Below are 17,928 nucleotides of genomic sequence, written 5' to 3'. Positions count from 1 at the left end.
GTCCAAACTCTGGACTCAGGGCATCAGCTCTCCTGGTCTTGGATAAAATTCAGTGCTCAAATTTAGATTGAATATAAATACCATTCACTTCCTTGTTAATGGAAGTGAAATGAAACACTGAATCAAAACATCTCCAAAATTTTGCACGGTTGAAGTCTCATTTCCAACAAAATACAGTAACTTCACAGAAGTTTCACTTGAGCAAGACTGAGCTTTTAAAAAAAGAGAAACAAATTAAATGCTTATTAAGAAAAAAATCCAGCCACAAACTTAGAGAGATATAAACAGAAAAAAACCCCCAAACAATAAAAGTTACAGAACTAAGGGGAAGAACTTTACCTACTTTTGCAGTGCTCCATGCGTGGCTCTAGCACTGTGCCTGACAAAGGGGTGCTTGCTGATTTTATGATGCATACCAAATGAGAGCGTACAGCCCAGGGCACTCATAAGTATATGCCTTGCCATGAAAATTCTGCATCTTAATATTGCCAAGACTTTGCTCTGGGGTTTCATGCAAAATTAGTTTTTAAGGGCAGTTTAGTAACTTATTGAGATCATCAAGAAGTATTACTTTGTTTTGAGGTGTGAGAATAGCCATAGGCAAGAGTAATTCATTTTACAACAACTTACTTAGCAGCCATATGCCTGGGTTTCAATCTAAACTTTAATCAGATTTAAACATTAATTTGCACCAACATCAGTTACAGCCTTTCTGCTTTCACATTTAATTTTACCATTTTAATTCATTGATAAGCAGGCCCTCCTTTCTTATGGTTTATTGCTCTGCTGTTGCTTTTTAAAATTGCATGCCTTATGTAAGGAGGTTAGTTTTACTTCTGAAAATGAGACATCAAATTCCATTTGAATAATTTCTCAATGCATTTTCTGAATGTCTTATAAGCAATGAGCTTTAAGTCCCTAGCCAAGCTGCTTAAAGAGAACAGTGATGGAAGCTCATCATCACCAAGGCTCGGGGATTTCAGTGGGTACCGCTACTAACATGGAAATTAAATGAATCGGTTAAACCTCCATCTGGGCACCATTTATATCCCCATCATTAGAGGGCCAAAGAGAGAAAACCCAATTATTTCCATCTCCTGATAGGCTGTCTTGGGCAAAAGCTCTTACACAGGAGAAAAATAATGTTCCAACAAGGTTCCTTGTTTATCATCAGCTGGGAAAAAAGGTACAGTATGGTCCTGACAAGATTCCAGGTCCAAAACTAGTCTGGTATTTCACCTAACATCTGGGGACTCTCTGAAGTCTGTATTTGTACCTATACGTGGAACGGTTAGCCAAGTTTACGTTAACTGAAAATCTGGCCCCAAATATTACAATTATGTTACATTACATTGTATTACAATGATGTTTTGGTTGAGTCACTTCATTTTATGCACTTTTCTTCTTAAATGTTAAAATATTTTTTTAAATTAACATTAAAGCCTTCCTAAGCAGATATTACTCATCAAATAAATATCTGACCCTATTTATCATATACACGTTAACAACATGAATTGTGAAATGCAATAGAAAATCCTGGAAAAATTCTCCTTAGGATGCACACGCACTTACCAAATAATTTTAAAACTACTTTAAGAATAATGTGTCTAACATTCAATTTAAGAGTTAACAGCTGATTAAAAGTCATATTCAGCCACTTCTCAGGCACAAAATTTGCATGGTTTAAAAATATCCTTCTATGTAATGGTAGCTGACCAAAAGGAACGACCATCTGGATTTTTTTTATACAGACCTGCACACAAAATAGGTGCATGACTAGTTATAGTAAGAGTTCAGAAATCAATAGGATAAACGTGATTTATTAGAGGCTCAAATCACTTTAAATATCCTACACAATGTTGTATATCATTTATATCTCACACATTACATTGCTCTATCTTAAAGGATTGTGATAACATGGCTATAATTTAAGCAGCAAAGAACATTCATTCAGGGATTGGATGTCTATAACCATCCAGTAGGAACTGAAGTCAGGAATCTGATCTGGAAGCCAGAAGGTAGAAATACAGCCAATAAATCAATATGTTTATAGTACTTCTAGCTGGATGTCAGTTGTAGGATCCCAGTTTCAATATGGAGAGCCCTAGTCAATAAATATTGCTACAAGCAATGTATAATCTTCAGTTCCACACCGAAGATGTATGTACCTTATGGAAACAAGAGAGCTATTGCATAAGCGTTAGCAAGTTCAGATAAAACTAAGAACTGATTCCACGTTTGGCACCCAACTGTAATTGTTTCTTTTTTTTTCCATTTTTTTCCCCTCCTCCTATAGAAACAAATGGGAATAGAAGCAAAAAGTTGAGAGAAAAATGTAATAGTATTTCTTCACCTGACTTGAAAGAAGAAAGTATTCTGGAACTACAGAGCCAAACTCTCCTTGGTAGTGCCAGAAAGTATAACAGAAGCAATGGCCACAATTGTAGCTTGGGAGGTCCAGTTTGTACCCAAAGAAAAACTTTTTCACTGGGCAGGTAGTCTAGCCCTGGAACATAATCAGAGAGAGATCTTTGTCCATGGAGGTTTTCAAGACCTAGCTAGCCAAAGCCGTCACTGATTTAATCTTGTGTTGGCAATAGTTCTGCTATGACTGGGAGGCTGAGCTACAGACCTTCAGAAGTCACTTCCAACCAACGTTTCTATGATTCTAAATCATACCAGGCATCTCCTGCTCATATAGTTTCTAGTTTCTAGCACAGTTTCACAAAGTTAACAGAAACCTGACCATATAGCCAAAGATTGGAAACACACTCAGACTTCAGAGTCTTACTCAAACTGAAACCCAGTTCACCTATCACTAATCACCTATCACTGATCTTCAGATGTTTGATTATTTCTGTTTAATTATACAATTTTGTGATATCAGCTATAAAAAAAAAGATTCTAAGTTCTCTAAGATTACACATTACAGGTCACCTGTTAAAGTAAACAACATTTAAAAAGCAGTATTTCCATTTTCAAATGTTTGGTTTGTGTTAGTGTAAAACTATTTTTTTGAGGGAGATGAGGAGAGAGTGGGGAAGCGCAGCACTTGATACCTTGGCAAGTAAGGATATAGAAGGCTCGCACTCAGGTCTTGTCTCTCTATCTGATAGACTCTTTGTCCTGGTGCACTATGAAACTATACAGTCAGTCTTTCTCTGATTCAATATTTAACTAATTGATGAAGTACAGCAGCATTCTTACAAGAGCTCTGGTTAATGTGTCGATCTCTTCACTGAAACAGCCAGGATGTATATTAAAGGCAGATATAAGCATCCATGCCAAGGGACAATTGTTTGCTCATTTCCTCCAGCCTTTGAACATCATGAGAGCTTCTGGCTAGGGTACTCCTATCAGAAAGAATCACTGCTTGAAGACTGATGGGAGTAATTTACTACCATGACATGGACTCCTTGGAAATGTTCTGCAAACTGCAAGTGGTCAACAAACCATCTTTTCAGTTTATTGCTCTGATTCTGGCCTGAAAATTCAATTTAAAGAGAGAATGATTTGTAGAAATCATGGAACATGAGTAAAATATTTTATCTTCTTATTACTGACAGGTCTTGGAGTAATCATAATTCTTCTCGCCACGATGGTAACCTCAATTACTGGGTTGTCAACTTCTGCAATAGCAACTAATGGGTTTGTCCGTGGAGGTAAAAATCTTAGGGTTACTAATGCTTTCAAGCCCAAAAAGGTCTTTATGTATTATTTTCATATGAGGCAAACCAGAGGGACAATAAACCAAATGGTACATCTAAAGGAACTGGAAGGTAACAATTTTAGCCACCTCTAATCACAATTTATGGCTTGAGTTGTCACTTTTAATAAATCCCAGATTTCAGTTCAGTCTGTAAAGTACGTTTCAGATGTTCCTGCCTAATGCTGAGCGACGGATGGCTTCTGGCTTTTCATGGAGTTCTTCTGTTACCTTTCAGCAGGTCTTTTTTATTCAGAGCATTCCAGATTGGACATCCTTGGACAAACGGAGCATGAGGCATCTCTTCCTCTCATTTTAAAGATTGATGCAGATCAGTGGATATCTTCAATTTAATACCTTCTTTATAAAATTCCTTACATTTCAGCCACTCCTTGGAAGATGAGTAAATTATTTTGCTGGAAAAGTGCATGACAGGTATTTTATGAAACAAAGTTTTAGTGCATTTCAGAGCCTTAAAGTTGTAACTGGTCTGCTCTAACCTCTGTGGAAAATGGAAAAGTTCTTACTACATCATTTAAGCAGAACAGGTATTTGAATATACTTGAATATAAGTTCTTTTTCGGATCTTTCAGGTCTTGGAATCATAGTTATTGGTCTGAGTGTAGTAGTAACAACACTAACAGGTGTCTCCATGTCTGCCATTTGCACTAATGGAGTAGTAAGAGGAGGTAAGTGAACATGATCTCATGAAAAATACAAAAATCTGCAGATTTGGATTAGAAAAAAAAATATGGAATTGAGATAACTGTGTTATAAGCAAAGCAATAATAAATAAATATATTTGGAGCGATCTCTCTCAATGGATCAACAGTAAATTAAAGTGTCTATAATCTTAAACACTTCTTGACAATAAATATTAAATGCCAGTGAGATGAGATGAAATAATTAACTGCCAAAGTAATGTGCTCCATTTACGGTGATATGCAAAAAAGATTAAAGATTCACTGTAGCACTATGCAGGGGTTTTAACAATGTACCACAGAATATGATCTTTGATGCTAACATTAGGATAGATCCTAGTAAGTTAGAACCTGCCTGGAAGTGAGGTTCTCTCTGCTCTGTGTTACTATATTATGTATCACGAAAAATTATTTGAAGGTCCAGTTTTGCATGCTAATATGCACTAAAAAGATTTCTGCAACAGAAAGGCATACTGAAAAGTCTGAAGGCAGAACCAGTACAAAGCACATTCCTTTTTTTATCAGTGTCCTCTATTAATATAGGGCAAATATCGATTATGTTTGTTAGGCCTAAAAGCAGATTCCTGCGGTATTATTTATGTGAGAAAAATGAGCAAAACGTGAGCATTTAGTTGTGCTGAAATAACAATTATTTCTGTCTGCAGGTGGAGCATACTATCTTATCTCAAGAAGTCTAGGCCCAGAGTTTGGTGGATCTATAGGACTTATATTTGCTTTTGCAAACGCAGTGGCAGTTGCTATGTATGTAGTTGGATTTGCAGAAACAGTTGTAGAACTTCTTAAGGTAAATGTAGATGTTTCATATATATGATTAAATTGGTTTGGGTTTTTTTGTTTTGTGGGGGATGTGTTTTGGTTTGGGTTTTGTTTGGTTTATATATTTGTTTAAGTGGTGATACTTTTTACCTGAGGCTTGAGGGATATCTTTAGCTGGGAAGAAGCTGGTCTGTCTAAATATGCCATAGAGTGCTTCTCCATTATTTCTACCTTATGAATATATTTCATACATTTCTCAACAAGAATCTCAAAATCAGAAAAGGAACAGACATCTAATTAGACAGCCAAATAACCCCAACTACAAAGAGCCAGCTGGAACATGAAATACAAACACTTGGTCTCACAAATCTCTGAAACTTTGACAGGTGATCTCACCAGTTGGGCAGAGAAAGACTGGTTCTAATAACATTTCTTACTGTTTTCAGGAAAGTGATACACTGATGGTAGATGAGTCCAATGACATCAGAATAATAGGTACCATAACTGTTGTATGTCTTCTCGGCATCTCTGTTGCTGGCATGGAATGGGAAGCAAAGGTAAACCTTTAAAAGAACATAAAAGCAAGCAGTATATTAGACTACTGTACAGCATTTGTGTGTGAGGAATGCCATACAACAGGTGGAATTTTCAAAAGCACTCAGTTTCAGTTTGTGCTTAATCTTTCTAAAAGCAATAGCAGTTTAATCGTTACATTCAGTGAAAGCACAATTACTCCATGCTCTTCCTTGAACATACATTTAAAAGGGAAGAGGAAGTTTGTGTTCTGCAGACAGCTTGATTATATTGATTTTTATAATTCATGGCATCATTTAGAGCCTTCGGTAAGTGCCCCTTTTGCCCTTATTTTTGATGCAGCTCAACAGAATAAACAGTAGTAAAAACAGTATGATTTTCTCACTGTACTCTCTCAAGCCCTACTCAGCAGAAGAACTCGTATTTGCTATCCATCTAATGATTTCTGCTATTCCTTCACCTGTAAAAAAAAGTTCAAAATGGAAATTCAAATACAAATACTTTAAAGGGTGGAATACAGCTATCAAAATCAGGTCCAGAATAGCACCCTTATTTTTACATTCTGCTGTGATGGAGACTAGAACTACTTGTAAAAGAGATCAGAAAAACAATTAGATATTATAACCCTTGAAGTGACAACCCACTGCAACTAAACAACTGCAACTAAACGTGCCCCTGTACTCGGCCCTGGTGAGGCTGCACCTTGAATACTGTGTTCAGTTTTGGGCCCCTCACTACAAGAAGGACACTGAGGTGCTGGAGCGTGTCCAGATAAGGGCCACAAAGCTGGTGAAGGGTCTAGAGAACAAGTCTTATGAGGAGCGGCTGAGGGAACTGGGGCTGTTTAGCCTGGAGAAGAGGAGGCTGAGGGGAGACCTCATCGCGCTCTACAACTACCTGAAAGGAGGTTGTAGTGAGGTGGGGGTTGGTCTCTTCTGCCAAGTAACTAGCGATAGGACGAGAGGAAATGGCCTCAAGTTGCGCCAGGGGAGGTTTAGACTGGACATCAGGAAAAACTTCTTTACTGAAAGAGTGGTCAGGCCTTGGAGCAGGCTGCCCAGGGAAGTGGTGGAGTCGCCATCCCTGGAAGTATTTAAAAGACGTGTAGATGAGGCGCTTAGGGACATGGTTTAGTGGGCATGGTGGTGTTGGGTTAACGGTTGGACTTGATGATCTTAGAGGTCTTTTCCAACCTTAATGATTCTATGATTCTATAAATTTTATAACAATGTAAAAATATCTTATACTTGATATTAATGCATTCACTGTTTCATTTTGCCTTTTCTTGTAAAGAAACTAACATAAAATTAAATTATAACTATATATTTCATAACCCCCTTAGTAAAAACTATCTGCTGTTGTCATTAGCCGATTCAGCTATCCTGATTCCTTATATTTTCAAAAACTACAGAAATTAGTAATCTGTCATAGGGACACATACAAATAACTTGCTATATAGCCATCTCCACAGTCAATGCAAATTAAAATCATCAGGAAAATCTTTTTGTTTCTGTTAATAGGCTCAAGTTATTCTTCTATTTGTTCTCCTTGTTGCCATTGCAAACTTCTTTATTGGGACAGTCATTCCTACCAATAATGAAAAGAAGGCAAGAGGCTTTTTTAATTACCAAGGCAAGTAACCTTGCTATCTATCATAAAATAATAAGTTTGCATTATTTTTGGCTTCATACTGAGTTAAGGATTCCACTGAAAAAGGTCACAAGATCAGGATCTTCTGCTCAAGTTTAAGTAAGCTTGCAAACGAAGGGAATTTATTTCATCTTTAATTTTGAGTCTGTCTCTCTGCTGCTGAAGCTGACAGCACAGTTAGCTGCAGCTTGAGTCATTTATATATCAGCAGAGCACAGACAATCTTTTACACAGAGCTACGTGCAAGTGCTGTAGTGACGCTCCTGTCACTTCAATATGGATCTATAGCTCCGAGATGCAGACAAGCACACCCTACTGGGGACCAGACTAAGGAAATCAAATTCACTTTGCTTATGATATGAGACAGATTCAAACCCAGTCGTCCAGATGTGAAAGACTAGCTTATTCACCTCCTTCACTAAGTAACTTTGGAATCAAAACCTGGTGGTATGTTTCATTTTCACCTATATTTGCAGCATCAATATTTGCAGAAAACTTTGGACCAGATTTCAGAAGTGGAGAAGGATTTTTCTCGGTGTTTGCCATTTTTTTCCCAGCTGCCACTGGCATTCTTGCAGGAGCCAATATCTCAGGAGATCTGAAAGTATGTATTTCATTAACTTCATAATACTAGCTGTAGGCTGAAAAAAGAACAAGAAAACAAATTATGAATCAACACTGTATTCAGTTTTAAATCATGTCTTATTTTGGGAAGCAAAACACTCACTTTTAACGTACCTGCTTTATTATTTGAAAACATCAGTTCACTTTTTCTCTCATAATGCATTATGGCTATTTACACAAATTACTGCATTCAGATTTGAGTTGCTATATCATTTAAAAGCATGTTTCAATAACCTGTAATAATATAGCATTAATGGTCCATTAGCAGCACATGACATAAGAGAAATTACACGTGTATCTCTTGGCACTCTTCTTTTGCAAAATCTCCTAAAACATCATCCCAAAAAGCATACCTGTAAAGCTCATGTTTGTACTCACAAGAATCAGTGGAGACTGGCTTTTTCTATTCAGGGTCATAGCAAGGGCAGAGCAAACAGAGCATTTAATGAAAGCAAGTATGTCCCAATCCCATGTCACTACTGCTCCTCAAAGGAAAAGCTGCAGGTTTGCAGCTGTGACAAAAGAAAGGAGTCTGAAAAGAAAGGGAAAGGAGGTCCAAGGGTGCCCAATTGTCTTGCTGTGGCCATTCTGTCAGGTCCTCACTCTCCTCTTGCAGTATAGCAGTTGTACGAGATGATATTTCCAGTATCTAAACATACTGGTAAATTAGAGACAGGAATTTAGTTTTAACTTTGAGTGCCCTCTAGTTTCCATGACTTTGCACAGTGTATTTAATGCAAAGAGTGTTTAAAGCTAAACGTAAAGATGAAGTAATTCAAAGCTCAGAAAAGCATTTGCTAAAACATCTCTAGTAAATGTGGAGCAATGCAATACTTCGTAATATTACAAGAAATTCAGAAATGCACCAGAGGTATCCATAACTCAAGTCTTGCAATCTAATACTAAAAAAACCCACCACCAATGACAACAAAAACCAAACAAAAAGCCAAAAAAAACACTCAAAAAAAACCCAAAAGAAAAAAGAAAAAAAAAGTCACCAAAAAGATGTGGCTTACACCTTGATAACCCCAGCATGTCAAATGAAGTTATTTGGCTTTATCATATAGACCCATTGTCTTGTATACCTTAAGGATTCAACCAGAGGTCTGTCCTGTATTGCCACTGTAGTCATGCAAGTTCACCAAATCCTACCAACCCTGACAGCCAGTTCTGTTTCCCTTCCTCACACTGAGTTGCACGCCTCATCTCCTTTGTTTCCAGAGGACTGCTTTTGAAGCCAAGCACAGAGAGAAATATGTAGAAACTGAGCCACTAATAGCGTCTATGAGATTCCATTTTAATTAAAAAAACAAAAATCATTGTACTTCTGTCCACTGAGACTGAATCAGCCTCACACAATCTCCATCCTTTTATCAAACAAAAATAATTCTTTTGCCATATATGGTGCTCTCTATACATGGCAAGCTCCCAAAGCAGCAGCACTTCTTTCATAAGCTATTTGAAAGAGTCTGAGCAGACCAAGGGAAGCAGTTCTCCCGTTGGCTCTCTGTGGTTGTTTCAGTCTGGCAATAAGTGGATTTCTATAACCAAGTCCTCCAGGCTGCAGACTCCCCACTGAGCATGTTTAGATGCATTAGACAGGTCTAATTAAATTAACCAGCCTCTCCAGAAATCTAGAAGACAAGCTAAAAAGTATTTTAAAAGTGTAAAACGGATCACTCAAACTTTCTTTAGAATTTGTTGCAAACACCTATGTACATGCTTCTGTAGCTGCTACACACTTAAGTATTGGCCTAGTCAAAAGCCCACTTACAGAAACAGCTAGTCTTCCCAGTGACTTCAGTGGGTTTTGGAGCAGGCCCTAAAGCGCTAACATCATATTAAATGTGTGTTTAATTATTGACAAAATTTAAAAGTTGTAAAGCTGTAAGAAGCTTTAATGCTAAGACTTAAGGTTCCAGTGTTTAAGATTGCAGCATGAGACTCCACAAAAACAGATGACATGCACATCAGAACTGTATAAATTAAAGTTACCATGATTTGAGGGCAAAAGGTCTTATGCAGCTGAAGTGACTTTGCAATTATTTTTCAGTTCAATAAACCCTTACTCCATTTAAAAATTATATTCTTAACACAGTTAAGTCATTCAGCCGTGTTTCACATGACACTCCAAATTTGTATTTTGGTTTTTTTTCCCCATGCAATGAGCATAGTTATAAAAGTACAAAGGTCTGAGGCTTAAAATGTATTCCGCACATCTTTGACTTAAAAACCTCGCTAAACCAACTTAACAAGGCAATTCATAAAGAGTGCTTCCTAGTACAAACAAACACACACTAGATTGTAAGATGAGCTAGTATTAAAATCCCCTTTAAAATTACAATGTATAATGCAGACCTTTGGACTCTTAAAGTTGCATGATCAAAGCCACTATTGTTGTGAGCCAGACTGTAAGCATTATAACCCAGACTTATTAAATTATCTACGTTAAAAGTCAAAACAGTGAGAGGAAGTAGCTTGTTGTCAAGACATAACTAACAATTAGTAGTTGCTAATCACAAAAGTACTATGTTATGTACAGGGTGACTATTCGCATCTATCTTACCAATTAACCAAAAATGGTCCAGTCTTGTCATCCACAGGAGTTTGATGGTTAGTTCAGTAACCGTTTACCCATTATACCATTAAACATAAAAATAAAGCCCATTGCAATGCAAAGAGAGTTTGGAGCTCCCAGCAATGCAGAGCTCAGGACTCTCCTGCTGCCATAAACGTAACCTCTGCTCCTGCAGAATATCCTTCACTATGTCCAGGGTAGGAGCACTGCACCACAGGACTGCTTCACTATCTACCTGCTGAGACAGAAAATGTTGGTGCAGGTCTAAGTGATAAAAATCTACCATCTAAAGGTATTTTCATACCACAGTGTGGCAGGACTCCCTAGCATGCAAATGCAACAGCGTGCAGCCCACAAACTCACAGTGTTTTTTTGGTCACTGCTTTGTTTTAAGGATCCACAAAGTGCGATACCCAAAGGAACAATGCTGGCCATTGTGATTACAACAATTGCTTACATTGCCGTTGCAATATGTGCAGGTAAGTACAGAACCTCTGCTTCATGTCTTAATTTATACAGTTTTAAAAGTTTGAAAGCCTGGTATGCAAATGAATTATTAACCTCACTGCTTTTTCATCCTGTGGATTTATTACATAGAGAGATAGTTGGTTTGATTTTACTGTATGTAAAAACAGTGGGAAAAAAAGCAGCAATCAGCAGAAACAAAAGTCCCTGTCTGGCAGCTGGATTTTCGTATAACTTGTATGGTTACTTTTGCATTTGATGCAGTGACAAAGACCATTAGCATATAGTATCCATGAGCGTAGTAAAGATTAAAGGAACCTCTGATCAATCCGCTGATCTTCTGTTCCTCATTCACATTGAAATTTCACATGGCTTCTACTTGGTCTCACTAGTCTTACTGAACACTCATGAGTAACAGGGTAACACACACATTTTGTGTGTTATATGTCAAAGACAGAAATCAATTGCCTGTCTTAAAGAAGATGCACTACGTGACTAGGTGCTCTACAATATCAGACTGTGAGGTAACAAAATGGACACAAGAGTAAAAAGGAGACCTGTACTGAAGCCATGAACTGTGTTGGAGGAATATGCAATTAAATTCTCATTACAAGTGTACAATAAATCCCTATACAAGAAAAAGATTTTTCTTTTTCTGTTTTAATAGTACCGTAAGAAAGAGCGTTGCAAATGACACTCTTCCTTATGAGCAAATACCTCAATACTGCATGAAAGCCCTGCGGGGTACTCCCTTTTCTGAGAGATGAACCTCAAGTCTTCTTGACTTTTGTGGTCCTTATACTTTGTGCAAAAGGCAGAATACTCGAGTCAAGCTGCAGCTCAGGTTATTGCATTATTTGGATCTAAATTTCTTCTGCAATTAAAGTTGAAATAGTCATTCTTCACTTTCTATTATAAATCTGTGTTAATGCATTGTTCTGTTCTCATAAGCAATAGCTGTATTTCAACTTCAAAGCTGTCTACTTTTCAGTGCAATACTTTTTTTCTTCCTTTCTGTTTGCATATTGGTTTGCTAAATAGATACTGGTTACTTTGGGACTATCAATAACAATGCTTTTGATATATTTGAAGATACCGTATAAACTTACATTTTGGCCGTAAATATGTTGAGATCAGCATTCTAAGTTAACTCCGTATGTTTCTTCCCACTTCTGGTGGCAAACAAAAAAAGACTGCATAAATATTAATAAAAACAAAAAGAATATAGGTAGTTTCTCCTGTTTAAAGTTTTTCTCACCATATTGGTATCAGTAGGGCTATGACAATGTGAACAGCTGAGCATCTGGGTCTCTAAAGCAATTGTGTGTCCTTGTTAAACAAAAAAAAAAAGTATGCCTCGACCTAAGACCGTCACTGACCTGTTTCCTTTGAATACTGGCAGTTGTGAAAGTGGTCACAGGCAGACAATGTATTTCTTAGTTAGTTAATTTATTGTTGATCTCTGTCTGGTTCTCTACTCTCAGAAATATGCTAATCCTCATTAGTCAACTGGCTGATTATTTTAAAAGTAACAGAAGTAAATATTTGCTTACAGACAATACGAGAAACTAAGCCACAATACAGAGAAGTAATCTCTGCCCAACATGAAACATTGCTCTTTGGGATGAGACTAAGGCAGCAGTTGTACAAAATGTGTGCAGACCAAGAGTCAAAGTGTGGCAAAAACATTCTTCCAATGTCACAAGGAAGGAAAATAATAATATATCGTTGTTTCCACAGCCTCCTGTGTTGTACGAGATGCTACTGGGAACATCAATGATACAGTTGTACCTGGAATGAGCTGCAATGGATCTTCTGCCTGCAGCCTAGGCTACGATTTTTCCAGATGTGCAAGTCAGCCATGTGGTTATGGGCTGATGAATAATTTTCAGGTTTTAATGAGATAATATGTATAATCATAAGCAATACATCAATACATAAGTACAAACATGCAAAATCATTATTTGCTGACAACTAATTGCAACAGGACATCCACTTTTATCTAAAAAAGTAAAAAACTATAAGAATAATCAAAGGGAAAAGTCCCCTGCATTCCACATTACCTTCGTACTGCCCAACACTAGCCTTCCCAGCACTCTGGTAAGGTCTTTATCTCCCCTGTCAACAAGTACCATGCAGCAGTATGTGCTGTAACATCTTCAAACTCAAAATCTAGACTTAACAGAGACCTCAGGAACTCCTGTCAGATGAGCAACTCAGCTCACTGCTCTTTACACACGGATGTGATTCTACCTCAGGGGTGCTGCAGTCACTGTTAAGGGTTTGTGCCATGGTACAAAGAATGGACTTCTGTCTTCTTAAAAAAAAGTATCCAAAAATAGTCGAGTGAAAAATCAAGTAAGAGAGAAGTAAGCGGTCTTTCTCCTAGGCCAGCGAGAGACTGTCTGCCATTTTTACTCTTCAAAATAAAGCTCAGGCAAAGCATCAAAGCAAAGCAGTTCTTCTGCAGCCTGACAACCACGGCTCCTATATGTCTGTTCAGCCCCTGTGCTTCACGGCCCGCGAGAGGAGCTCACCACCCACCTGCACTTGCTTTTCAACTAGCCATTTGTAGCTTTTAAAGTCACTTGCTTTTTTCCCAGCTGGTTCTGCTAAATGACAGGGCTAGGTAACCACCTTAAAAGGGATATGCTATCCCTGTCACAGACTACTTTTCCTTCCTTTCTTGATCATTTGCCATCCTCTCTCCCACCTCAGTTCAGCCGTCCGGACCCAGGGCAACCCTTAAAATCAGTGACCTCCCTACAGCCGTAAAGAGAGTTTCACTTCTTGCATTTATCTTTGCCAGACTAAAGTCAGAAAAAAATATGTCTTCATCTGACAAGTCTCCAGGATTAACTGGTTTCTTTCCTGGAGTACTTCCTACACCCCAAAAAGCATCTGGCAATCACATCTGTCCACTTAATCTTTTAGCTTCCTTGCCCGGTGCTTCTCAACAACCCTTTTGCTTCAGTGGTCGCAGAGGCCAGTGCAGCCCCTCTGGGAGGGCTGAGGGAAGCCTGCCGGTGACCATCATTACTGTTCGCTGTTATGCTAGCACAATCAGGCATTTCCTCTCTTTTTTAGCCATATTAAATAATTAAGAAAAAAAATCCAAACCAAACCAAAGAAGTGCCTCCAACCACATTTTGTACTTTGGTGCTTTTTCCTGCTGTTTCCGTTTTCCCTTCTTGCTACAAGCTGGCTATTTACCTATCAAGTAGAGGCTGTTACTTACAGCAACCAGTTAGTAAAGGAGGTGAGAAGATCTCTCGGAGTACTCATCTGCCTCAGCAGACAGCTGCATACTTGTATAAAAATTTGGCTATGCCTCCATTGCTTTTTACTAAAACAGGAATAATAGTATTTCCCTACTTCACAGTTGGTTTGTAGTATATTGAATTTAGGACCGTGAAAAGCAGACACACGTAGAAACAGAGTACTTAAATGGGTCTGCGATCAAAAAGTGTATCCAAATGCAAGCCTGACTATTCTTTTTTCCTTCTTTTTTCCTAAAGGTGATGAGCATGGTGTCTGGCTTTGGTCCTCTCATCACAGCTGGCATCTTTTCTGCTACTCTGTCATCAGCTCTGGCATCTCTTGTCAGCGCACCCAAAGTTTTCCAGGTAAAATTAAACTATCCATTTCCTTATACTCTATTTTACTTCAAAGACATACAATTTAGTTGAACTCTATGTGCCAAATGTGAGATATATTTAAACAACACTGACACATGTGGGAGGAAGAGGCAGGAAAAACAGCATGTAGAACGTTTCTCAACAGAAATAGGCAGGTCTTATCACCCTCATACAGGGGTGGGCATTTAGGATCATAATATTCCTTTGGTCAGAGCTCAGCTTTGCTGCAGGGGTGGGGGATACACATGTGCTTGTGATAGATCCTATATAGGCTACTTTCAGGACCACTTCTATCTCCTTACAGAAAGCCACCCTGTAAGCACAGGAGTGCCAGGAATATGCACAGGAGCCCTCAGGACCATAAGATTCAGGTGCTGGCAGGTGTGCTCAGACAGGCTGTCCAGAAGCTGTCTGGGCAGCAGCAATGTGGACAGAATGGGAACAGAGGGCATGGGACAGAAAGATAACCTGTACAACTTACACCAAGCCACCAATTTGTGCTTCAGCCTCCGCCAACATAGACTCTATTTAGCTACTCAGTTAATCGTTTTTTAAAGCACTGAATAAGTATTAAATGCCTGTGATTCTGTTTTCCCGCTATATAATAATATAGTAGGATATTGGCTTATCACCTTATTTGAATTTTTATGTGCCATAGCAGTAGCTGTACTTGAAGTACTAAGATTTAATTTTTGTTTAGCAAAAGCCTAGCAAGCTGTCATTCACAGACAGTGAACAACTTCTGATGTAAGAAAGCACTGCTTAACAGAATTAAGTTCTGATTTGTCTACCAGGCTCTTTGCAAGGACAACATCTACAAAGGGCTCCACTTCTTTGCCAAAGGATATGGAAAAAACAACGAGCCTATCAGGGGATACGTTCTCACTTTCGTCATTGCTATGGCATTCATTTTGATTGGTTTGTATATCGTTACACAACTGCTATAATCTCACGTTTTGAAATTATACAAACTGATATTTTAATACAATGATTAGCTATGGTTAGAAAAATTTCCAGTCAGGTAAGCTCTGACATAAGCCCAAGCACACTCAAAGCCCTGGTAGCAATTCCATTATTCTTAAAGAAGGCAAAAAGAAACCAACAGGGACTCTAGTAACATCTCAGTGCCACCATAGCCTGATTTTCAAAGATGCGGAGTAGGTGCAATTCCTGTTCTCTCCGCTAGAAGAGGGCAGTGCTTAGAACTATATCAAATAATGCAAAGTCACCAACTTTGAAAATGGTTTTCCAGTTTATATTGCACATAGCTCTGAGGCAATTCTGAGATAATTAGGAAGCCTACTCTGCCAATCCTTCCCCACAGTCAGCTCCAAAGCAAACCCCAGTTTGTCAGCATTGGTGGTAGAAAATCCCAACTACCATATTTAGAGGTGTGGGGATTTTTAAATTAGTTTTTCCAAGATTTGAAATTCAAACTGTGTGACACTAAGTAAATGGGAAGTTTAGTAGAGAGAATTCAGATTGCCATTTAAAAAGCAAAACAGTAAGTTTTAACAATAAGTCTTTTGTGAAACACATCTGTCCTCTCAATTACATATTTAAAATTCTGAAATTTACACCAGATCTACATCATTAAGAGCCAGTCTGTAGAATCAGAGTAACCTTGCATAGCACCTAACATTATTAAAATCAGCATCAGCAGACACTACTTAATATGAATGAAGGTATATCACGGTGGCCTTAAATTAATACCACAGGAAAATACCCAAGCTCTCCCTAGAAGACAAATTCAGACAGTGTCCAGATTTAATGCATCGTCAGGAAAAAGCCATCCAACAATCTAGGGAACTGGTGCCTATGTCATACTTGTGTGTGTCTTACAGCTGAACTGAATACCATTGCTCCCATCATCTCCAATTTCTTCCTGGCTTCATACGCTTTGATTAATTTCTCCTGCTTTCATGCCTCATATGCAAAATCTCCAGGTGAGTGTGCATTCGCCAGTGATTTAAATGTGGGCTTCATAGCCTGATCTCTGCAAGTTTTTGACTGTATGTCAGAGAAAGCTGCAGAGAAACCTGTAAAATATCTAAGCTATGTGATCTGAGATTTTACTGCTCTCATTGAATATGATGACATTTTATTTATCTCCAAAAGATAAAAATAATGGCTCTAGTCCCTACACTCTCTACAGTTGTACAGGATGAAAAAGACTTTGGTGGATCACACTGGAGCAGAAAAGCTCCTCCCCAGGGTGTTTTTTTCCCCTAGCTATCACACAAAATGGGTGGATAAAAACCTATGCCAACTCCAGCCACATAAAGTAAGCAAGGTATAGCAGGGAGCCATTATGCTCTTCTCCAAATCTGCAGTGAAATTTACAGGAAAGTTCATAAGAACAGGAATTGCGCTAGAAGTGATACTGCCTGGAAGGGAACATGTAGAACGAGAACAGGTCTACCAAACGGCATCAGCACAGCTCTGCAGTGGCTAGTAGCAGAATTGTAGGGTGAAGTGCAATGAGGTCCTGTTCAAGGGTAACTTGAGAGCCCCTCTCTCCATTTGTGCAGCAAAGGAACATACTGGCTTTCAGGCTTGTGTATTACCACAGCAGAATAATTCTCATGATCTTAATGAATGAAGGGGTGACACCTTAAGGACTAAAGTCAATCAGGCGAGCAACACTGGTTTTGGCACACAGGAAAGACAATTTCCTGCCGCTGTGAATCAATTATTCAATTCAAGGAGTGAGGAATACGTTTTTGATTTCCAGTGTGAAGAAACTGCAGTAGTGACACAAATGCCTACATCAACTTCCTTCCTATAGATCTGCATGATGCCGTTTGTTCAGAGGGCAGAAAAGAGGAGCACTTCTGCTAATTACCTGCACAGCTGAACAAATGCAGATCTGCTCTACACAGCCTTGGAGCTGAGTAAAAATTACCTCTATAGACTTCATGTGCGTGCATCTGACTCTACTCTGCCACTAATTAACATTTCAGACAAAACTGCAGCCATTTTTCTTTTCTCATTTCCTCCAGTTAATTTCTGCCAATTCACAGTGATAGACTATAATAATTGCAAGGCTGCAGGACAGCAAATTTCTTCACAGCAGGACCTTCCCATTCCCTCATTACAAAAATGATCCAAGATAGCATTGCTCAGCCTCTCCTTGTATCTTCCGTGTTTTTTCCCCTCTCTAAAGAGTCTGCTCTGTAGAACACCTGGCAGAGACCTGCAAACCGTGGAGGCTCACTGCTTGCCTCATCATTTTAATTGCTAGCAGGGGATGGA

General features: G+C 38.5%; 1 protein-coding gene across 1 annotated transcript in view; it reads left to right on the top strand.

Moving 5' to 3' along the window:
* The window catches only part of SLC12A1 (solute carrier family 12 (sodium/potassium/chloride transporter), member 1), a gene marked incomplete at its 3' end in the record, with an annotated part of 31,739 nt that overhangs the window by 11,068 nt on the left and 2,743 nt on the right, over nt 1-17,928 (top strand). The window contains exons 5-14 of the mRNA XM_009583658.1: nt 4,300-4,395; nt 5,073-5,212; nt 5,631-5,741; nt 7,239-7,350; nt 7,845-7,972; nt 10,965-11,049; nt 12,776-12,927; nt 14,554-14,661; nt 15,468-15,591; nt 16,518-16,619. Of these exons, the coding sequence (XP_009581953.1) occupies nt 4,300-4,395; nt 5,073-5,212; nt 5,631-5,741; nt 7,239-7,350; nt 7,845-7,972; nt 10,965-11,049; nt 12,776-12,927; nt 14,554-14,661; nt 15,468-15,591; nt 16,518-16,619 (1,158 nt within the window). The remainder of the gene's footprint in view (nt 1-4,299; nt 4,396-5,072; nt 5,213-5,630; nt 5,742-7,238; nt 7,351-7,844; nt 7,973-10,964; nt 11,050-12,775; nt 12,928-14,553; nt 14,662-15,467; nt 15,592-16,517; nt 16,620-17,928) is intronic.

This window comes from Fulmarus glacialis, unplaced genomic scaffold (assembly GCF_000690835.1).
Source record: "Fulmarus glacialis isolate BGI_N327 unplaced genomic scaffold, ASM69083v1 scaffold20740, whole genome shotgun sequence".
Taxonomy (NCBI): Eukaryota; Metazoa; Chordata; class Aves; order Procellariiformes; family Procellariidae; genus Fulmarus; species Fulmarus glacialis.
The sequence above is the reverse complement of the archived record's forward strand: the minus strand, read 5'-3'. Positions and strand labels throughout refer to the sequence as shown.